This window comes from Notamacropus eugenii, chromosome 7 (genome assembly GCF_028372415.1).
Source record: "Notamacropus eugenii isolate mMacEug1 chromosome 7, mMacEug1.pri_v2, whole genome shotgun sequence".
Taxonomy (NCBI): Eukaryota; Metazoa; Chordata; class Mammalia; order Diprotodontia; family Macropodidae; genus Notamacropus; species Notamacropus eugenii.
Window position 1 is genome coordinate 121,811,272 of NC_092878.1, and position 23,890 is coordinate 121,835,161.

Genomic DNA, 23,890 nt, shown 5'->3' on the forward strand with positions numbered 1-23,890 from the left:
TCTGACGTCGTGTAGCTCCGGGATTGGATGACCATGAGTGGGCGGCCGGGTGGGTGGGAGCTTTAGGTTGCCTGGCAGCTCAGGCCCGGACCGGAAGTTGCGTGTTAGTCTCTGCGCGTTACTTCTGCTTGCGGAGAAAGATGGCGCTCTCAGGGCCCCTTTTAGAGGTGATTGAACCCCCAGTTTTTTTACAGGCTGAAAGATCCACTCCTGTAATAAGTAGAGCCGTATTTCAAACGCAGGTTTTTGGTCTGTAGATCCCGTGTTCTAATGTAGCATAGCGCACTGGCTTTTGCAGTTGGTGGGGGAAGGGAAGGGGGGAGGGGCGCCTCCCCCACCTGCTTTATTGGGAAAAAGGGAGCACCCGGCCTCGTCCCAGCTGATGGCGATTCTTCCGTCTCGACGTGTTTTAGCCCCGATGCCCTTTCTTTTCCATGATGTCAGCCGCGTTACCCTTTGGGCAGAAAGTACCCATCCCCTTCATAGAGACGATCAAAGTAACTGCAAAGAAAAGTGCTGTCATGACCTCAAGAATTGTTTTCCTCGGGGCCGTAGTATTATTATTTCCAATTTGTATGAAGTTTATGCACTATTACTCATGGTTTGTCCTCATTTGCTGTATCTTTTTTTTTTCTTTTTTTACTGAACTCAAGAGTTAGGGTAGATACAGTAGATAGTACAGTAGATAGAGCTTTGGGACTGGAGTCCAGATGACCTGATTTCAAATTCAGCCTGGACATTTACTAGCTGTGTGACCCTGGGCAAGTCACTTAACCCTGTTTGCCTCCGTTTCCCAGATCTCTCCAGTTATCTTTGCCAAGAGAACTCCAAAGGGAGTCACAAGAGTTGGATATGACTCAAAGAATGAACCACAAAATGAGATACTTCATGAGGCAATAAATAGGAATTCAACCTCTTGCTTTTAAATTTATTCTTAATAATATTAATAGAGTTGATTTAGGGTTATAGCATTCAGAACTTACCCTATAATTGTTTTGTACATTCAATGGAAGTCTACGTCCTTAAAAAGAACTTAGGGGTCATGGTATCATGGAAAGATCACTGGGTCAAGAATTAGAGGTCCTGGGTTTAAAGTCCAGCTCTGACTCTGGACTACTTCTGTGACTTTGGGCAAGAGACCTTCATTTCTCTAAACCCCAATTTCCTTATCTCTAAAAAGAGGGATTTAGGCTTAGATCCCTTCTAGCTCTAAATCTATGACACGATGAAAATCTCCCTTATTGCTCATTTCTCCTAGAACTGATGTCTGGAGATGAGCACAGCAAGTGTTAGGCCTCTTTCGGTGACAACCCTTCAGATGTGCGAAGACAGCTGTTGTGTGCCCTCTAAATTTCCTCTTTTCCAAATTTAGCACTCCTGGTTTCAGCCAATCCTTGTATGAGATTATTTCTAGTAGCCCTTGCCCAGTTCCATAATTCCAGGCCTGTGGACTTGGAGTGACTTGTTAGTGAAGTGCATGTATGGGGAACACATGGCCAAGGCACCTCGCAGCTGATAGGATGCAGGACCCTTTCTTTCTCAGGAAGGTCCTTAACAGAATTCATTGTGAAGTGTAATACTGGTGATGAGTGAGCCACTCCTCTGCTCAGCTGGGCTGGTTTCATGTTGGGCATGGTGCTTCAACTGAGTGAGTCCATCTGCTGAGAGACTGGGTCAAGCTCCTTGCCAGGCTCTGCTATTGGATTGGACTGGGAAAGAAGCCCAACCTCTGGCTAAAACTGCTATTGGGCAGGTAACTCATGATACCTTGGGCTCCCTCTTTGGTGGGTAGCTGCAGTCTTCAGCCTCCCTGTAGCTTGGCTGGTCGTGACTGTGTTCCCTTCAGATAGTGTTACAATGCTCTTTTTTAGCCCATATGCCACCTATACTTTTCCAGCTAGGGCAGTCTTGGCCTTGGATTGACATAAACCTCTCTTTGTTGATGATCTTGGGGTCTGAGCTCTGAGGTGTGTTACTTCCAGGCCAGGCAGGATGTGTGGGAGAGGTCCAGTCTTTCCTATTTGACAATTCACCTTGGTTCAGAAGTGGTTTCCTTAGTTGAAGGAATGTCCTTACTTATGGTGTTTAGCCAACGTGCACTTCCCAGACTACTGTGGGGTCTTATGTAGGTGAATGGTTGGAGACAGAAGGGAACATTTATTAAGCACCTCCTGTGTGCCAGGAACTTTACATATTGGATTCTCACAATAGCCTCTGAGATAGGTACTATTATTATCCATATTTTACAGTTGAGAAACTGAGGCAGACAGGTTAGTTTACTTTTCCAGTCACACAGCTAGTCAGTCTGAAGCTAGATTCATACTTTATGCTTCTTGACTCCAGGCCTAGTACTTTGTCCACTGTACCACCTCGTACTAAAAGGGTCTATGTCCCGAGACAAGTTCGTTTTTTAAAATTGGTTTTTGTTTTTGTATATCTAGTAGGAAAGGGAAAAAACCCCAAGAGACTATGCATGGAGCTACAGATCTTTATTATGTACAGCTTATTTTTCTTTTTAAGATTACACATACCTTTCAAAATTATCCTGATTGTCTGGTCTTCCTTCTGTTTGTTTCTTTATAAAGATGTCTGAAGAAAGTTCATTGAGCTATTCAAGCCTCAGACTTTTTTTAAGGTATAAAGTGTTTCCTTGGCATCTTCCTTTCCCCTTCACATTTTAATGCCTGTACCAAGACCTTCAGTCTTGCTGAAGTCTGAACTGGGTACATCTTTACTTCTATAATTCCTTGGAGAGTTTCCTGAGAGATGTGGGACATTGTTGCATGTCAAGTCTTTCCTGCTCTATGTGGTAGGGTTGAGAAGAAGGGAAGCCGGGTAGTTTCTGATGTTATCTCTAGCCACTTGTCCCAGCTCCACGGTCCGTTTAACTGTGGGAACTGGAGACATTGTGGAGAGATGGTCACTTTCAGGACTTCTTGAAACATAGTTTGGGGAACCAGTGGGGCTGGCCAACAAGGCATTTAACAGTCTGAGCAGATGAAAAAAGGCAGAAAAGGAAACTGTGACAACAGAGGGGTTAGAGAAGCCAAGAGGCAGGATGAAGTCCTAAGAGAAGACCTTGAGATGATAAAGACTGCCTTGACAAAGAGAGAAACAAATTCTGGGTGATTTCTCAGAAAAAGTACTTTGGGTAGGGAAGTGGGGATGAGTTGGGAATTCTAGAAATGTCCTCCTATCATGTAGTGAAAAGTAATCTGCTCCATTGTTCAGGCTTCACAACAGAACCTGGAGCTTCTCTCATTATTACATTTGAAAATTAATTTTCTACTATAATAAAATAAGGAATATTCAAATCCTTTTAGTTACAACAGAGGGATGAAGAATTTGTCATTGTACTACTGACAGGTCTTGTTTGCTACTGGTAATAGGGGTAAATTAAGGCTATTCTTTTTTCATTTAAAAATACGTCCACCATGGTTTGTCAGCAATTATTCTTGAAACAGAATAAATGAACTTAAATATTATTAGCAGTTCTTTAAAGATGCATCCTTTAAGGAATTCCAAATAGAAGCTGAAATATTGAGCCCCTTGTATGTTGAAGAGAATTAGACAATATGGAGGCTAACCATACCTGAAGTGTGAATCCTTCCTCTGAACAAGGAAATAGTTCCTGTAAGATCACCTCCAGTTACAGAGAACTCAGTAACTAATGAGGCAAACCATTCCATTTAGGGGTGGTTGTAATTGTTAGAAGGTCTTTTGCATTCTGAACTCTGTGATCCAGTGATTCCACAAGAAACAGGGTTAGTCTGGTGAATTTATTAATTTTAATACATTGAAACTTGCCTTACTAGCTTCATTCTTCTATCTCAGTTTCTTTTCATTTTATGGTTATATTATGGAAGACTTGTAGATGAACTCTGCATATTTCTGATGTATTAGCGAGATAGAAGCACCAAATATAAAGTATGGTGCCATAGCAGGAACAATGGCCTTAACTACTTTAGGCCTCAGCTTGCCCATTTCTAAAATGGAATTAATTCTGTTTGCACTATTTACCTCTAGGATTACCATCATGTAGTCAGTCAACAAGTATTTAACCCTGTTTGTCTCAGTTTCCCCATCTGTAAATGAACTGAAGAAAGAAATGGCAAGCCACTCCAATATATCTGCCAAGAAAACCCCAAATGGGATCATGAAAAGTCAGGCACAACTGAATGACAAAGCCCCCCATGCCCCCTCAAACATGTTATTTTATCCGTACCTGACAACCAATAAAAGTAAGTAAAGGTGGTGATTGTTGTGGTCTGGCTACTAAACTCATTTGCAAGTCTGTAGATTTCTGAGGCTATCATAAAAATGATTCCAATTTTTTAAAACAAAAAGATAAGCGGTGCAATGGATAGAGTGCCAGGCTAGAAGTCTGAAAGATTCATCTTCCTGAGTTCAAATCTGGTCTCAGATACTTACTAGCTGTGTGACCGTGGGCAAGTCACTTGACTGTGTTTGCCTTGGTTTCCTCATCTATAAAATGAGCTGGAGAAGGAAATGGCAAATCCCTCCAGTATCTTTGCCAAGAAAGTCCCAAATGGTATCACAAAAAGTCAGGCACAACTGAAACGATTTAACAACAAACCGACCTTGATGTTAGCTGCCAACATGTAGTTGCTTGTGGTAGCCACAGTGGGGCAGGAGTTTGCTTTCAAAAATAATCCCAGTACTCCATGTCACTATAATTTTAAAATCACTGAACTCTTGTTGACAGGGTGATGGAAGTGTAAGTTTACTTAAAGGAATCCCACCTCCAGGTTGTGAAGGACTCCTTAGCAATCAAGCATCACCAAAGCTGAGGTCCCGCCACACAACATGTAAGCATATTTTTAAACCTCCAATGTGTATTTCTGTTCACAGAAACATGGGAACAGTGTTTTGGTTGAATAAAACAAAGTAGTTTGGGTTTTATGTTAACTGATTGTCTTGTAAATCAAGAAGACTTACTGACATATACAAGGATAAAGGAGATTTGGGATATTGCTGGCTGGCTTTGATACTGATTAGCTAGGTGACCTAAGGTAAATTACATAATCTCCTTGGGTCTCAGTTTCTACATCTGTAAAATGAGGAGCTTGAGCTAGATAACTTTGAGGTCCCTTCAAGTTCTATCTAGATTGATGAGCCTTTGACCTTCCCAATTCTTAAGTCTGATCTCTAAAAGCACTAAAAAACAGAGAGAGAGAGAGGGAGAGGGAGAGGGAGAGAGGGAGAGGGAGAGAGAAAGAGAGAGGTCTCCCAAAAGAGTAGGAATAACATGCAGGGACAATCTTTAAGACTCCAAAAGAATCTGTCCCAGCATACAAGTTACAATTTAGGGGTCTATGCAAAACATAGGTTTCATCACAACTGATACGTTTTAGGGAAAAAAAATCCAAAGATTCCTTTGTTTCTATAGATACTAAGAGGTAAGGGCTTTTGGGGAGGTGCGGTTGTTACTGTTTGCCATTCGACTAAATAAAAAACAGTGAACTGTCAACATGGCTCTGTCATAAGAACTTAGATTGATTTTTAAAATGAAAAAAATTTTCTAAATTTTTCTGATTTAGGAATGACAATGGATCCTTTAAGGGATTGATTTATCCACATTTGCACACATTGAAAAGTGTGTTTTATATAAGCTGAATAAAAATATCTAACTTTTTAAGAATGTTGTAAAATATTTCCATATGTATATTATATCAAAGTACTTTTCTCAAGTTTGGTTGAAAGGAAATACCCAGTGCATTAAAGCCCATCAGAATAGATGGTTCCAGTTGTGGTTTTCAAATGCCCAAACATGCTTCTGCCCAGAACTAATCAAATACAGCTTGGCATATTTGGCAACTTAAAAAAAAAATTCCCTTTATTTGAAAGAGATGAAAAAAAATCATACTGTGTAAAGAATAATATAGGAGGATAAAATTTCAGTTGCCTTTTTTTAGGGGCCATTTTCAGCATTATCACTTTTCTTTAATCATTCAAAATGGGATGCACCATCTTGATGCATTTTGCTTCTCTGTTCGGCCAGGAAGCCCCCAAACTGCTTTGAGGAAGCCACAAAAGGGTAACTTTCTTAGAGGACATCAGAGACTCAGATTCTCCAAGTAAGGGAAAAGGTCCATTTTCCAAATGTTATATTTAGCGTTTACATTTGTATTTAGTATGGTGGTGGTTCTTTCTCGAGGAGGACCATGATGATACCACCATGTATCTTTAAAATACCATTTATATTTAAAACATGGGGACAGAAACCCACACCCCACTGGGAAATGTATTTTGCTTACTCATTGATTTCTGCTACTTTTACAAATGGAACATTTTTTAGCCACAGGGCATGGGATTGGAAGTCCCTAAGTGTCCCTAAAGGGACACTTTGGATACCCAACCCAAAATTCCTTTTTTAATAAGGGAGAAATAAAATTGCACATAGAATGATCAGATTTAACATACGAGAGTCCATGAGAGAAGTAAAGAAGTAAATCATACTGAGGTATAAATGATAGGGACTGGATCTATGATTTCCTTGGTATGGTGAGCCCCTTCTACCAACGCTGGTCAGCACCTTCTTTGAAGCTTAAAATCTTAGAGAAGTACTGTTGTAGAATCAGTTGTTTTTCAGTTATTTTGGACTCTTTGTGACCATATTTGGGGTTTTCTTGGCATAGATCCTAGAATGGTTTGCTGTTTCCTTCTCCAGCTCATTTTACAGATCAGGAAACTGAGACAAACAGGGTCAAGTGACTTGCCCAGGGTCACATATCTAGTAAGTGTCTCAGGCCAGATTTGAACTCAGGAAGATGAGTTTTCCTGACTCCAGGCCTGGCAGTCTATCCACTGCTCCTACAGAATTCAGAGGACACTAAAAAGTGAAGTGACTAGCCCAGGATCACACAGCTGATATATAGTGTCAAAGGTGCGGCTTGAAAAACTGCCTTCCTATGCACCATGCCTCTCTGTTAAGGTCTAAATGAATATTCAATTCAACAAATATTCATTAAGGACCTGTAGTGTGTAAGGTACTATGCTAAGCAATGGGGATACAAAACAAAGATTAAAAACAATCCCCACTTACATTCTGTTGAAGATACATGAAAACAGAGAAATAAATATAAAATAATATGAAAAAGGAAAGATCACTAACAAGAAGAGGGTTTACAAAAGGCTTCCCCTAGGAGGTAGCATTTGGGCTTAGCTTTGAAGGAAGCTAAGGGTACCAGGAGGCAGAAAGGGAGGAGGAGTGCATTCTAAGAACGAGGAGGTAAAATACCAAGTTCTGGGACTGGTGAACAGATTGTCTTAAACATGGAGTGAGTGGAGGGGACCACTGTGAAAAAAATAAGACAAGAAAGGTAGGCCAGAGGCAGATTGTAAAAGGCTTTAATGCCAAATAGAAGCATTTATATTTTTATCCTGGAAGTAATAGAGGGCTTTGGAGATGCTAGACTGGAGAAGGGACATGGTGAGAACCCTGACTTAGAAGATTAATTTGGCAGCTGTGTAGAAGACAGATTGAAGAAGGGAGAGGCTGGAACTAGGGAGTCCAGTTAAAAGACTATTCTAGTAGTCCAGAAAGAAGTTATGGGCATTTGAAATAGGGGGATGGCTATGTGATTGGAGAGAAGGTGATAGTCAAATGTGAGAGACACAGTGGAGGTGTAATCAACAAAAGCTAGCAATTGGAGGTGGGAAGGGTAGGTGGTGCAGTGGATAGAGTACCAAGCCTGGAGTCAGAAGGACTCATCTTCCTGAGTTCAAACCTGGCCTCAGACACTTATTAGCTATGTGACCCTGAGCAAGTCACTTCACCCTATTTGCTTTGGTTTCCTCATCTATAAAATAAGGTGGAGAAGGAAATGGCAAACCACTCTAGTATGCCTGCCAAGAAAATCCCAAATGTGATGAAGAGTTAGACATAACTGAAAACAACTGAACAACAACAAAAAAATTCGATATGGGAAGTGAGAAAGAACAGGGTGGAGGATTTCCTTAGTAAAATGATAGAGGTTGGACTAGATGACCTCTCAAGTACCTTCCAGCTCTAAGTCTATGATTCTATGATCCTGTGATTGCCATTGCAAACCCTGGAGAACAGAAGGATGGTGGTGACACTAATAAAAATGAGGGTTGTTGTCCTTTGTTCTCAAAGAGGACCAAAATGACATCACCATGATAAAGTGAAGTTTCAGTGTGTACGACTGTGGCTGATCAGACCAACACGAGCTCAGAATGCTCTACCACAGGTTGAGCATAGATAGTTCATGTGAACATTTGGGGTGGTTATTCCAAATTTGTGCATCCTACATTTCCTTTGTGCTGTTTCAATTCTGCTTTGTTCATAGAGCACAGCACCTTTTCTGATGTGGGCACACCATGCTGAGCAGTCCTGTGCCAGTGCCTCCCATGTCACACAATCAAATCCAAAGTTCTTCAGAGAGACCTTGAGGGTGTCCTTGTATGGCTCCTTCTGACCACCATGTGATCGCCTGCCCATGTGAGTTCTCCGTGATATAGTCTTTTTGGCAAGAGTATATTTTGCATTTGAACAACATGGCCAGCCTGTTGGAGTTGCGCTCTCTGAAGCATAGTTTGAATGTTTGGCAGTTTAGTTCGAGTAATGACCTTAGTGTCTGGTACCTTATCCTGCCAAGTGATCTTCAGAATCTTCCTAAGACAGTTCAAATGGAAGCCATTCAGTTTCCTAGCACGGCACTGGTAGACTGTCCATATTTCACAGGCATACAATGAGGTCAGTACAATGGCTCTGTACACCTTCAGTTTGGTAGTCAGTCTAATACCTCTTCTCTCTCAAACTTTTCTTTGGAGGCCTCCAAACACTGAGCTAGTTCTGGCAATGCATGCATCAACTTCATTGTCAATGTGTACATCCTTGGAAAGTACACTACCAAGGTAAGTGAACTTATCTACTGCATTCAAAACTTCTCCATTTGTTGTAACTGATGGTTGCACATATGGATGGTGTGGTGGTGGCTGATAAAGAACTTGTGTTTTCTTGCTGTTAATTATTAGGCCAAAATTAGCACAGGCAGCGGAGAATTGATCTATACTTTGTTGCATCTCAGCTTCAGTGGCTGCATGGAGGGCACAATCATCTGCAAACCAAATTATGTACCAACGCTCCCTCCACTTTGGTCTTTTCAAATTGAAGAACTTACCATCAGTACAGTAGTTGACTTTGAAACCGTGTTCATCCTCATTGAAAGCATTTGACAACAAGGCTGAAAACATCATGCTAAAAAGCTTAGGAGCAAGCACATAGCCCTGTTTCACTCCACTGGTGACTGGGAAGGCATGAGAGCATTGTCCGCTATGCAGAACCTGGACAAAGATGCTATCATGAAATTTACATACAATATTGATGAACTTCTCCTGGCAACCAAATTTTGACATAATTTTCCATAAGCCCTCATGACTAACAATGTTAAAGACCTTGGTCAGATCTACACACGTTGGGTATAGACCTCTGTTCTGCTCCTGGCACTTCTCCTGGAATTGTTGGGCATCAAACAACATATCAACTGTTCCTTCAGAAAGGTCTGAAGGCACATTGGCTCTCAAGTATATGACTGTCTTTCAAGTGAAGGATCAGCCTATTAAAAAGGACTTTAGCAAGAATCTTGCCAGCAATGGCTAAGACAGAGACCCCTCTGTGATTGTCTCAGGACGATCTATTCCCTTTACCTTTATAGAGATGGACAATGGAGGCATCCTTGAACTCCTGGGGGATAACCTCCTCTTGCCTTATAACCTGGAAAATTTCAGTTAACTTTTGTATGAACAATGGACCCCCTACCTTGTAAATCTCAACTGGAATAGAATCTGCACCAGGTGCTTTTCCACATGAAAGGACCCTAATGGCCCTCAAAACCTCTTCTTCATTTGGAAGTTCAGCTAAGGACTTCAACCTGAGGTAAACGGTCAGTAGCCTCAGCATTGATTGATGATGGTCTGTTGAGAACACTAAAGAAGTGTTCAGCCCATCTCTCTAGGATCATGTCCTTATCACTAGTCAATGTGGTTCCATCAACACTGAGTAGTTGTGATGCACCATAGGTTTTTGGTCCACAAATAACTTTCAGGGAATCATAAAAGTGCTTTGGATTGTTACTATCAGCATAAAACTGAATTTCATCTGCCTTCTTACTGAGCCAGGAATCCTGCATCTCTCTAAGTTTTGCTTGTACTTTACTTTTGATGGAATTAAATGTTGCCTTCTTAAAAATAGATGAACTAATGTTTGTGTATGTGTATGTGTTTGTGTATCATGTTCTGATTTGTTATACGATTTCTTTCATTTATCTTAGTCTGACTACATAGCATGACTATAGTGAAAATATACTCAATAGGAAAGTATATGTAGAATCTATACAGAATTGTATGCAGTCGTGGGGAGGGAGGGGGGTAGTGGGGAGTAGGTGGGGACGGATAAAATCGCAATTGTATGGCAGTGATTGTTAAACATTACAAAATAAAAAAAAAAATAAAAAAAAAATAAAGGTATATCTTTGCAGCAAAAAAAAAAAAAAATAGATGAACTATCCTGCTGGTAAATTCTGTGGAGTTCTTGTTTTTCATTTAGGAGCTTCTGAATTTCCCCATCATTTTCATCAAACCAGTCTTAGTGTTTGCAAGTGTTCTGACCCAGATGAGCAAATACAGTGCTGTATGCCAAATCTCTGAAAGCTGCCCACTCCTTTTCTGCTCCACTGTTGCCAACGGTGTGTTGGCTCCACTTTCCCTCCAAGTCAACAACAAACTTCACACTCAGAGAAGAGAAACGAATAGAACTTTGGAGTAAGAATGGGCTTAGAAGGGAAGATAATGAATTCCATTGTGGGAATGTTTACTTTGAGATGCCTGCATCTACATGATGATTTCTAGCCCAGAACTGGCACTCAAGGGGAAAATTAGGGCTGGTTGTATAGATTTAAGAGTAACCACCATAGGGATTATTGAGCTGAACCAACGGAACCACCTAGAGAAAGGATGAAGAAGGAGAAAGTGGCCCAGGACTCAGCCTTGGGGAACACTTTGCAATAGGGTGGAGTAAGGAAGAGCAGTCATGCATGTTGGGGGAGGAGAATAGGAGAAGGTCAGTGTCACCAGAGTTGAGGGAGGACAGTGAGTCTAAGTGGGCACGAGTCAGTGTCAAAAGCTGAAGGGGTCAAGAAGGATGAGGACTAAGAAAAGGTCATCTGGTTGTTTTTAGCAATTAAGGGATTGCTGGTAACCATGGAGAGAACTCTTTGAGTCAAAAAGTGAAGTCAAAAGCCAGGTTTCAAGGGACTGAGAAGTTAATTGGAAGGTGAGGATATAGAAGCAGAGAACTGAGGTGACTTTTTTCTAAGTTTGGCTTTGGAAGATTGGAGATCTTTTTCTGAGAGATTTTTAGAAGAACAGAAAGCACTGAAAGCCAGAGGATGGACAATGGCTCAGAAAGTTAGGGGCACAGATTGGTCCTGAATCTATTCACATACAGATTACAAAGAGCAGAATCATATAATTTTAGTGTGGGGAGGAAGCTTAAAGGTCATATAATCCAAATTAATACAGAGAAGTTTGATTAATTAATTAAACTAGGATCACATAACTAATTAGTTGATAAATATTTATTAAACACCTACTATGTGCCAGGGACTGTACTAATCCTTGAAGATGCAAAGAAAAGCAAAAGACAATCTTTGCTCTCAAAGAGCTCACACACAATGTAACAGAGAAGATGATGTGAAAAACAATTATGTACAGACAAGATATAACCATGATTAACTGGAGAGGATAGCATTAAGGGGGATCAGGAGACAAGATGGGCTTTTAGCTGGGACTTGAAGGAAACTAGGTGCCGGAGATGAGGAGGGAGCAAGTTTTCCAGGCATGCAAACAACCAGTGAAACGCCTGGAATCTAAAGATGGGGCGTGTTGTGTAAAGGAACAACTGGGAGGCTGGGGTCACTGGATCCAAGAGTACATGTTGGGAACTAAGGTGTAAGAAGATTGGAAAGCTAGGCGGGAACCAGGTTATGGAGGACTTTGAATGTCAGAGGATTTTGCATTTTACGCTGAAGGTGAAAAGGGGCCAGTGGAGTTTATTGAATGGGGACGGGGGTGTGGGGAAGAGTATGTGTGTGATGTGGTCAGACCTACATTTTAAGAAGATTAATTTGACAAAACAAACATTTTTATATTGGGTTTGTAAATTAGCTCTAATTTAGAAAGGATTTTAATTCTGGAGTAAGGATTCAGAGCTAGAAAGAGTTAGGTACAATTCTTACATTTGCATGTAAAGAAACTGAAGCCCTCAAAATGTTAAGTGGTTTTCTGGAACTCATAGGTAATAAATAAAGTTAGGACTTGAACCCCCCAGGTTTTCTGACCAAATCCAAGCACTGGTGGTCACTTGCTGAAGAAGGAAGATTGCATAAGTTTGTAAGTAGTAGGAAACTGAAATAATCTCGTTGCTCTACAGCATACCACCTCAAAGATAACACTAATTATAATTTATAATATATAATAATATAATTAATTGATGCAACCAAACTGCAACTCAACATTCAGATGCACCAGAAATATATAATATAATATTTTACATCACTGAGGAAAAGCTAGACACCAGACTCAATGAGGAATCTCTTCAAAACAAAATATTTTGAGAGAGGAGCTGTCTTCCCTCTGTATCTATATGTATAAAAGGAGTTCCACTTTTCTCAGCTCTTTAGTGTAATCTATGACAGAAGTACAAAATTCTTGTCCCCCATATCATGGATGTTTGGGGTTAAACAATTATGTAGACGATTCAGGCAGCTAATTCCAGTAGTGGGCCAAATATACTTTCCCTAAAGTAAGGTGTACTATTAAAATGAGATCTGTTCAGAAAAAAATTATAGTTTACTAAAATTAATTACATGAATTAATTATATTAATTGTTGGGTAAGAGGGTTTAAATTTATATTTTAACACATTAAAACTTTTAATGTTTTTATTAATCAAGCATTGATTAAACTTATCTGTCTCTTCTCCAATCTAGAAACTAAATAAAAATTGTTGTTTTTTTTCCTTCATTCTTGGGAAGATGATGTCATGACTTGCAAGTGAATTGGATCTAAGTGAGGCCTCACTTTCTCCTCCAGAGCCATGTGGGGTCCAGTGGCCACATATAGATTGGGATGACTGGAGATGGCCCCAAATAAAGGGAGGAGCATAGTTATAAGCCTCCCTTGGATTTTATATGGGCCAAAGGTCAGGAAAAAATAGTGTGCATAGGGGGTATGTTCACATTAGAGTGCCTATTGTTTTGTTACTTGCTGAGTTATTTCAATCATGTTGGACTTTTTGTGACCCCATTTGGGATTCTTTTGGCAAAGATACTGGAGTGGTTGCCATTTCCTTTTCCATCTCATTTTATAGATGAGAAAACTGAGGTAAACAGGTTAAATGACCTGCCCAGGGTCACACAGATAGTGTCTGGGGCTGGATTTGAACTCAGGAAGATGAATCTTCCTGACCAGGCTCAGAGTTCTACCCACTGTGCCACCAAGCTGCCCTCATTACTTATAGTATTGATATATGCCTCAGAGAATTGCTTGGCTTTGCCCTTGACTTTGCCTGGGCAGGTGTAGCTTTTTGGCTACTGGCTCCTACTTCTCCAGAGTGATGTTCAATATGAGTGAAATAAAGTATCTATGGGACACGTTGGAGAGAGCTTTGGACCTGGAGTCACAAAGACTTGAATTCAAATCTGACCTCAGAGCAAATGCCTTTACTTCTCAGGCCTCAGTTTCTTCATCTGTAAAACGGGAAAGATAGGACTACCTCATGGGGTTATTGTGAAGAGGGAGATAATAATTATAAAGCACTTAGCACAGTACCTGATACATAGCTTCATATTAGTTATCACTGTTATGATTATTGCCTCTCAGGGTTGTTGTGAGTATCAAATGAGATGTTTGTAAAGCACTTAGCACAGTGGCTAATACACGGCAAGCGCTGTATGTTAGCTGTCAGTAGTTGTAGTAGAAGTAGTAGTAATAGAGTAGTAGAGTAGTAGTAGTAGTAGTAGTAGTAGTAGTAGTGTGGTATTCCCATGTTATAGATGAGGAAACTGAGTCTAAGTTCAGGGTCACACAGCTAGTTAAGCATTAGAGTCAGGATTTGAATTCAGATCTTTGCAATTCCAGTCCAGGACCACCTAGCTGTCATGGGACCTGCACAAAGTTACAAAGCTAGGAAATAACAGGGCTGGCACTAGAACCAGGTTCTCTGGTTCCAAGTATGGGTTTTTTTCTGTTACACCAGGCTGTAAAAAAAGAGTGACTCCCAGAAGCCTTCAGTGGATTATTGGCTTTAATTAAATGAAATGGTGTATTAATATTACAAAGTAGAGTAACTACTCTGATAGCAGTAAATTCATATTTGTACTCAGCATTTTATTTTTTTATTAATGCTCTGTAGGCTCCAGAGAATATACCAGAAATAAAAAGAATAATAAATAAGATAGAGAAACTAGGCCAGGTGTGTGCTACATTAATCTTACCCATAGGTGCATTTCAATGAGATTTTATTCAGTATTCATGATTTAAATTTAAGCTACTTGCACACTCCTTTAGGACTGTCCCTCCCCTTTTTTGCAGATGGATGAAATGGGGAGTTGACATTTGTGATCCTACATCTTGGTTTGTGCATCACCTCCCATTAGTTATGCCTAAGTGAACCTTGTCACTTCCACAGCTATGGAATTTGTAGACCCTCTCTGGTTTCAAGCCAGAGAGCTAATTCTAAAGATTATATGTGAATGAACAAAATAATTGCATCTAAAATATTGTAACACACGGAAGCCATACCTACAGGGTAAAAATGAAAAACAGTATCCTTTAGCTGAGTGGGTTAACAAAATCTCATATACAATAGTATGATCCAAATGGATCATAATGCTGGGACCTGGGGTTTTCCACTTTAATTCAACAAGCATTTCTCTTGCCCCTCCTATGTGCCAGGCTTGACAGTGGGCATATAAAAATAAGTGATTAAAAAAACAAACAAACCAGTTCTTTTAGGAGCTTACATCCTGCTAGAAACAGAACACTGGAACAGACAAATGGATATAATAATGTGAGGAGGGACGGGTTCCTTACCACTAGGGGATTAGGAAAAGCTTCCCTTAAAAGATGATAACTGAGCTGAGCCCTGAAGGAAGGAAATCATAGTTGCTGGTGTTGGGAAAGTACTATAAGGTTTGCAAAGCACTTTACCTTCATTATCTCACCTGAACCTCACAACACTGTGAGGCAGGTACTGCATGCATTACCATCACCTTCATTTCACAGATGGAGGAACTAAGGTTAAAGAGATCAAGTGACTTAACCAGGGCTGCACAGCTGGAAAGTATCATTGGTGGGATTCAGAACCAGAACTTCCTTATTCCAATTCTTGTGCCCTAGCCACATGAACACTGTTGAGTTCTGGGAACAGACATACACCAGTGAGTCTGGTTGGAAATGCCAACTAAGCTCCACTCATAGGGCACATATGGCAGACTAGTACCCTGAGGGAGAGATAGGAGGCCTCATGTACCAGGAAGTCAAGCCACCACAACCATCTTAGCCACCATCCTCCCTCAGATCCTGATGGAAACAGTCTAGGACCCTAAACCTAAGACCCTTGGGAAAAGTAGTGCCCAGACTTGCTTCCAGCCCCAACCCCTTCCACCATCTTTAAGGGAAGAAATCAAAATCCCTGTTGGGAAGGAATCTATCTTCCTCACTGCTATCAGCACAACTGCTGACCAGTTACCAACAGATAGGACCCCAAATTGCCAGTCCTGCTTCCAGTCCAGCCCTTCCATCTGGGGAAGCAATTTCTGTGGAAAGGGAGCCGGTCATCCCCACTAGATGCCAAATGACTGGCACGCACAGGGCAGGCAAACCCTTTTAGCCGAAGCAGAGGGACACCCTGAGGGAAAAACAGAAGGAAGCATGTGCCAAACAAATCAAACTACCACCACCACCTCCCCTCAGACCTTTATGGGGAGAGTCCAGAACCCTGAACCCAAAAGCCTTGAGACTAGCCGTGCTTTGAGCTTAGTGTCCCCAGGCATCATCCTGGGAAGCAAAATCCATGGAGATGCAGTCTAGTAATCGCTCTTAAAGGGGCTATAGCCCCAGAAAGAAACGACCCAGAAAAAGAACATTCCTTTCACCAATGTCCTTGGCACTGTCATGGTTCAATATCAGTGATACTATTAGATCAATGGGGAGGATATTATGATCTGTTGCTCCTTAACAACTCTGCATGTGAGTGACTAATAAAAGCTTCATTCATCCATTAATTCTAGGAAATAGTGTGAAGTAAATCTAGAAAAGTAAACAGGTGTCATTTTGTGCACAGCTTTAAATGTCAAGCTGAAGATGGTGTATTTTATCCTGGTGGCAATAAGGAGACCTTGAAGAATATGACCTGACCTTGAAGGTAGTGATGTGCAGGAGAGATTGGCAATGAGAGGCTGGAAGCAGGCAAACAGGTTACTTCAGAAGTTATCGTAGTAGTCAGTGCAGGGAGGATGATGAAATCATTTCAGTTCTAAAATGGAACTGCCCTGCGAATTTAAACTGTAGTTATGTTTATTTAGTACTGTAAGGTTTGCAAAGTACTTATTAAAAAAATTACTGTCAAACTATGTTTTCTCTCCTTTCCAATGCAACCCTGATCCCAATGAAATTATTTAGAAAAAAAACAACCTAGGTAGCATACTTCTGCACCTGGTGTTAGAGCTGAATTCAAATATAACCTCAGACACCAGCTGCGTGACCCTAGGCAAGTCACGTAACCTGTCTGACTCAGTTTCCTCATCCATAAAATGGGGCTAACACCTACCTCCAAGGATTGTTGTGAGGTTAGAATTAGATTTTTTTAAGTGCTTTGCAGTACCAGCAGGGAATTTGGGAGATCCCTTCTGGCTGTAGAAAATCAAAGGTTTCATTCAATAGGGGGCAAATTACCTAGTTACTAAGAAGGGTAGCGTACCATGTGATCCAGAGTGTTTTTGGTTTTATTTTTATATTTACATTCAAATGAAGACAAGTAAAACAATATAAAAGTACACTTTCCATTATTTAAATGAACAATTCTCTTTTACCTCCTAGCCCATTGAAAAAAAATTTCTTGTATCCAATATATATAATCAAGCACATTCTCTCATTAGCTGAATGGCCAAGTTGCCTGGGTAGTTTCCTCATTTACCAAGGTCCCAATCCTTAGGGACCTTGTATGGACAGAAGGAATTCCAGTTTGGACAAACATGTCCAAAATTAATAAATAACACTGAGCTCTCATCACTCATGACCCCACTTACTGGACAATAACCAACTGACAGGAAACTAGAACCTACCCAGGCTCTTTCCCAATTTGCCATTGACTGACTTTTAAAATCAAGATAGGGGGTGGCTTGTGATGACATGAGTGAAAAGCAAATGCATGTATTTGAACAAACTGGGGATGGGAACCATGGGAACATAAGGGTTTATGCAGGGGATGATTTCAATTACAGAAGCCTTCCTTGGAGTAGAGCTCCTGCCCTCCCCCCTGCCCCACTTACTGAAAAGCATCCCCTCTGCTTTTTTGCATTACTTAGTTTTAAGGAGGGCTCACTGGAGGGGTTTCTGAGTCCCTCTTCCTAATAATAATCCAGTTGTCTTTCTTTGCATGTCATTGGTAAGCAGAATGCTTAGCACATGGCAGGTTCTTCATAAATGTTTGTTGACTTCTCCTAAGGTTTTAGCCTCAGAAGTTATGGTGAGTCCTGTGCGCACACTAACTCCATCAACAACCCCACCTCTTCTTAAAATTTTGGGCACCAGAAGCTACTCACCAACTTAAACATAACTATGTTTTAGATTTATCTTTTAGGAATCACGTAACTGAAAGTTTCCACTGCTAAAAATATAAACATGTACACTGTACCTTAGACACCTAAATCAAGCCTCTCATTTTAACAAATGAGAATGGAACAGTTAAGTAATTTTCCCAAAGGTCCCATAGATAAGAAATGGGAGAGCCACAGAGATTCCTCAGGTCCAAATCTGAAACATTCCCCACTACAGAACCTTAAGGAAGGATGAGCAATAGCGATACAAAAGAGCCCAGAACAGTCAACATACATTTTAATTTTCTTTTATTCAAAAAAACATCCTTTTTATTTACTTTTTTGACTCTGTGCTTGTGCCTTCAACACCTTCACAACGATTTTCTGCTCCTCAATCAGGAAAGCACGCTTGATCCTAGAAGACAAATACTTAATGTAAAAATATTTCTAAAATTAAATCTCAATTCATAAACCTACCAATTAAAGCAATCAAACCTTTATTAAGCACCTATTCTATATCAGGCCTTGTGCTAAGTGCTACAACATAGGGCAGGGGGGGAAACTCTAAAATAATTTTAATACTTTTAAACTAAACCAGACTCATTAGACTCAAGGTTGACATTTTCCCCAAGGGTAGAAGTTCTTAAAGTGAGGTCCATAAACTTTTAAAGAACTTTGATAATTTGTCAGTAACTAATTTTTTTGTGTAATTTAAAAATGTTTAAATACAAAATAAAGAAACAAACTTAAATACAGAATAAAAAAACCACTGCCATGTGCACAGAACATTGAGAGGATTCAAAATATAAAGCAATAAATTTCCATTTCAGGAAAGCCTAAATAACAAACACTACACACTGAGTTCAGAGCTGTCCATGTTTTCCTCCTTGTATGTTTTTTTCTTACTCCCCTCCTCCTCTCCCAAGGCTACACACAATTAAGCAGATATGCATATAGATATACCTCCACATACACATTGGTATGCATCTGTGTAAGAACGTACTACACTTGCCTGTGCTGTTTCTTTGAAGGTGGATAACATCTTCCTTCTTAAATCCAAGTCTTTCCACCAACTCATCATTTCCTGCACTGCAGCAACATTCCAACCTTATGCTGTCTAGTTATTTTAAGCAGTCTACTTGATTTCTTTTGAAATCTTATGCATTTAAAATCATCACTGAGGGTCCCAGTACAGGTTTCACCAGACTGCAAAAGGGATACACAACACACCCACCCTCCCCTGGAAAGTCACTTCCCTGCCACCAAAGGCTTGCTAGGTAACTATCACAAGTAAAATGATGCTTTTAAAAGCTATTTCCTATGGATGCCTCTGTAGTCCCTGGATGACCATATCACTTTCTACCAATACTCTATCATATAAAGGTAGATGAAAAACTGATGCCCAGAGAGGATAAAAATTTAAACTCAAATTGACTTCAAATCCAGTGCTTTTCCCATCATGCCACACTAAGAGTCCACTGTTTTAATATTGCATTTCAGGGTTTCAAGAGTTCCCAGACTTATGTAAGTAATGAAGATCTAAAGCAAAGAATATTTAAATCCCACAGTAAATCCAATTATTTTCAAATAATCCAAAAGAGAACCATAAGATGCCAACTCAAAAGAAAATTTTCCTACCAACAGTTGTAATCAAGTGACAAGGAAAGACAGGGAAGCTAATCTCACTTCAGGGTTAAAAAAAAAGGGGGGGAGCAATTATGGGCTACTGCTTCCAACGAGTAACTGATAAAATTAATTTTAAACCTGCAGAAACCTGGGAGAAGGTCAAGTGTGCATGACGCTGATGAAAAGGCACTTCTACGGTGGCCCACTGGCCCTAGTCCGAGATCACCTGCTTATCTTCCAAAGAGCAAAAGCGGTGCTAGGTTATGTTGGCAACCCAGCACAGAGGCCACAGGCCCTTCCAATCACACTCCATCCTGGCTACGAGCATTAGTTGGGGAGTAAAAAGAATCAGGTCTAAACCCAATCTCTACTAAAGTGTGAGCCAATCACTAAACCTCACTTAGTTTTAACTGAGTCTTAAGTTTGCTGGTGTTGCTTAGTTGTTCAGTTGCGTTAGACTTTGTCCATGGAGTTTTCTTGGCAAACTGTTCCAAGGCCTTTACCATATCCTTCTCTAGTACGTTCCCATTCTACAGATGAGGAACTGAGGCAAATAGGAGTTAAGTGACTTACCCAGGGGCACTCAGCTAATAAGTATCTGAGGCCACATTTGAACTTGACTCCAGGCCCAGCTCTATCTAATTACCACTTAGCTCCCTGGGGTTTAATTTCACCCCTGTAGGAGGCAGATGGGACGCACAGACTTCTCTTAAGCTGAGTTACAAACCCATGGAAATGACTCAAAGATTTTGGTGTGACTGCCAAATGATGGCTTAGAGAGACAGAAGTCTTGAGTCAGGAACTTAAAGAAAGGACCAGAACAGAAATCCCAAGACCTCCACAATATCACAGGACATAAACAAATAAGTAGGTTTTATGAAGAGAAAGAATAATGAAAATAAGATGGATCAGAAGAAGGAAATGGCACCTGAGCTTGAAAGAAGCTAAAATGCCACCTGCTGGGAATATCTGTTGTCCAGCAGGGCAGAGAAGGGTGAAGCCAGGCTATGAAGGGATTTAAATGCCAAGCTGTGAAGTCAGTTTATCAAGGAGGAAAAAAGACAAGATTCTAGAGCACCAGAGTAACAGGCTCGGTCCTCTGCTTCAGGAAGTAACAGGAAGTCCTTTGTTCAGATGGGTGTTAGCTTGGAGGCAGAAAAACTGAAATTCTTCCTAGGGAGGTTGGTTCCCATTCTACATACTCAAAAGCAGTTGGTGGTAAAGGACCAGAGTTCAGGGATGGAAAAATTGATTCTGGCAGTCACCTGCCTAAAGAGCCCAAAAGGTAACCAAGAGGACATAAAAGGAAGTAGACCTAGGAGAGAACCCCAGGAGAAATGCCCACACATCCATGAGAGGACAACCATGGACATGGACTTGAGGGCCCTTAGTGTCAAAAGCTGGAGAGATCAAGAAAGATAAGAATTTTTAAAAGGCTGTTACATTGATCATTTAGCTGTTTGTGCCCCAGTGCTTACATCCATAAAACCAAGGAGCTTTCCATAATACATACAACATTGTTTACCAGCCCTCCAAAGCTTATCATAAAGGTTGGCCTGCTTTACCCTAAAATCAAGCAAAGATGCAAATAAACACATAACCCCCATTTAAAATCAGTTTTGAGTCCTATTAACATTCTATATAATCACTGGTTGGTTTGTTCTCTGCAAAAGATGCTTTTAAAAGTTATTCACCTGTCACGGACACATTTAGCACACATGGAGCCACCATAAGCCCTGCTGACATGCTTTTTTGTCTTTGATAGCCTCATAAGAACTTTAGGTCTCACTGCACGAACCTGTACAAAAATACAGCACAGACTTTATATTAATAAATGACGTTTACATTTCTACAATTATGCCACTACCTGAATTAGCGTTGGTCTCACCTTGCTCACTTCTTAATAGAATTTCCTTCCCACTGCTTTACAACCCTTGGATGCCAAAAGGCACTGGAGAAATTTACTTTTAAATAAGAAAGTACTTACCAATCCCCTGACCCCCAACACCTATCACAAGGCAGGTATTGTGCTCAGTGCTGGGGATGGGAAGCAGCAAACAAAAGTCTCTACCCTCAAGGAACTTACATTGTGTTAGAAAACTGAATAAAAGATGCTAAATTCTATTCAGGGTGCAGACCCTGGTTAATTAGGGGAGTCCACAAAATTACAAACACCAAAAGGACAAGCTAATTAGAAAAAAATAAATAAAAGTAGGAACTTACACCTCGAAGTCTTCCTGGGCACACACCACAGGCTGATTTTGGTGCTTTTCCAACTTTCTTAGTATAAAGGTAAACAATTCTGTTACCCGGGGTTCGTGACCTGCATCCAAAAGAGCAAAGGATGAGTCAAGAAATCTCAAGAAGTTGTGATCCTATTTATAACAAATTTAAAAACCAATACTTACAGCCGAGTTTTGTTGGATGCTGTGTTGTAGGACAGCCTACGGCGATATGTCAGACGCTGAACCATTTTTAATTTCTAAATGAAAATAGGAGCATTAGTCAAATTCTTAGATTATGACATCAATACTTTTTATCGTTAAAAAAATTCTGAGTTCCAAATCTTCTCCCTCCCCTACCCACTGCGAGGGCAGTCAACACACCCTTCCACTTTATCATGAAACCGCGCAAAACACACTTCCATTTTCTATTTATTTTTAACATTTCAATTTTTAAAAATCAATTACTTTTCAACTTGATCACATTATCCAACGAAATACCAATTTTTCAACAGATAAGCCGCTGCTTATGAGGGAACTGTACTGGCTCTTCCAAGATCCCAGCCCAGGGTCAGAAGGGACCCAGGGGGTCCGTCCTTTGGCAGCACACTCTGAGCCCGAGACAGACCCTGCACTTTTCCACGGGATAGATCAAAGATAAAACAGAACGGTGTTTCCTTTTCATGGTTACGATAGAAATTGAAGGCCACCGCAAGCAGAAAAGGAGAGCTGCCCGGAGAGAAGCCCACACCCCTCGCCAGACCTGAGTGGCCCCTGCCCGCCTGCGGGCGCTCACTAAGCCAGAGCGAAGGGAGGCCAGAGAAGCCCATCCCCCCTCGCACGCTCTCCTCCTAGGACGCCACCGCGGCGTTGCTAGAAGCTAAACGTGAGGTCTGCAGAAGGGCGAAGGTGAACTTTAACCCCATCAGGCGCTCGGGGTTTTCAGAAGCAGCCCAAGGGAAGGCAAGTTTGGGGGCGCTTTTTCCCCATGAATGCCCCCTCCCGCCTCCCGCGCCCCGGGCCGGGCCCCTCAGACGAGCTCCCGGTAATGAGCACCGCGGAGAGGACGCGCCGGGGATCCCCTCCCCCTCCACCACGTCCCGAGAGCCCAAGGTTCCGGCCCCGGCACCGGCCGAGCCGTCGTCACCCTCCCGCCGGGAGCTCCGGACGCCGAAAGGAGAAAGCCACCCGCGACCCGAGCCGCGAGCCGCGCTCGTCGGCCTCGCGACTCCCGAGAGCGACCCATCCCGGGTGACCCCGACCTCATCCGCCCGCCGGATGGCGGCGGATTGTGAAGAGCGACCCCAAAACCGAGAACAGAAGCGCCACCATACCTGTCAGGTCTGCCACCGGAAGAGGGAAGAGGAAGTGCGTCCGAGTTCAGAGTTCAAGTAGTGACTTCCCAGGATCTTCCTGGTTGGTCCCGAGAACGGAAGTTTCGTCATGCATAGGGGCGGGGCTAGTACGCCTGGGCGCAGCCATGTTGGACGACTTCCGTACGGCTGCTGATGAACTGAATGCGTTCGGGAGAGATCCGTAAATTTAAAACTCAAGAGAAACCGAGCCGGGGTTCTAGCAGATCCCTAGAGTATTAAAAGCACTCCTCCAAGAGCCCGGCCTTCATCTGCTCACCGTCACCATCAAGCGTGCGCTTGGAGCTGGGTTCAGATCCTGCCTCTGAAGCTTGCTTGCTGCGAGATTGTGCACTAGTTGCCTAACCTCTCTGGGCTTCGGTTTCCTCGTCTGCAAAACGGGGGGTTGGGGCTGGACTAGATGGCTTCTGGGGTTCCTTCCACCTCTGGGTGACGATGATGATGATGACAAGCATTTATAAAATGCTTTAAAAGCATCCCATTTTATATGGACAGTAACCCTGGGAGGCAGGTGCTATTTTATTACCCCCGTTTTGCAGATTGAGGAAACTGAGGCAAACAAGAGCCTTGTCCGGGGTTACGCCGCTGGAGGAGGGATTTGAACTCGAGTCTTCCTGACTTGGAATGCTGTGTTATTGCCCCTCCCGCCGAACGGAAGGGGCAGGTGATCCAGGGCAGGCGCTGGTGCCCAGCTCTCTCACTCAGCCTCTCACCCTGCTGAAGCCTGTAGACCCTTCTCAGAATAATGTGTTTAAATGCATAAACTAAAGCATGCAGGGCTGCAGAGGAAATCAGTTCTATTTGTA

At 41.7% G+C, this 23,890-nt stretch overlaps 1 protein-coding gene and 1 long non-coding RNA gene across 3 annotated transcripts; one reads left to right on the forward strand and one right to left on the reverse strand.

Moving 5' to 3' along the window:
• Positions 1 to 89: 89 nt before the first annotated feature.
• On the forward strand, positions 90 to 10,236 carry LOC140513906 (uncharacterized). Its single transcript, XR_011970412.1, has 5 exons — positions 90 to 167; positions 4,727 to 4,829; positions 8,334 to 8,485; positions 8,818 to 8,901; positions 9,022 to 10,236. It is a non-coding gene; the product is annotated as an uncharacterized lncRNA (long non-coding RNA).
• Positions 10,237 to 18,155: 7,919 nt separating this feature from the next.
• RPL34 (ribosomal protein L34) lies at positions 18,156 to 23,117 on the reverse strand. 2 transcript variants are annotated; one of them, XM_072623881.1, is made up of 5 exons: positions 23,046 to 23,117; positions 21,898 to 21,971; positions 21,713 to 21,812; positions 21,184 to 21,287; positions 18,156 to 18,278 (listed from the first exon to the last, which is right to left on the reverse strand). In XM_072623881.1, the coding sequence occupies exons 2-5, from the start codon at positions 21,960 to 21,962 to the stop codon at positions 18,194 to 18,196; spliced, it is 354 nt and encodes a 117-aa protein (XP_072479982.1). In that variant the 5' UTR covers positions 21,963 to 21,971; positions 23,046 to 23,117; the 3' UTR covers positions 18,156 to 18,193. The 2 variants fall into 2 exon arrangements, with proteins under 2 accessions (XP_072479982.1, XP_072479983.1); XM_072623882.1 differs by lacking the exon at positions 23,046 to 23,117 and adding an exon at positions 22,180 to 22,580.
• Positions 23,118 to 23,890: the final 773 nt, after the last annotated feature.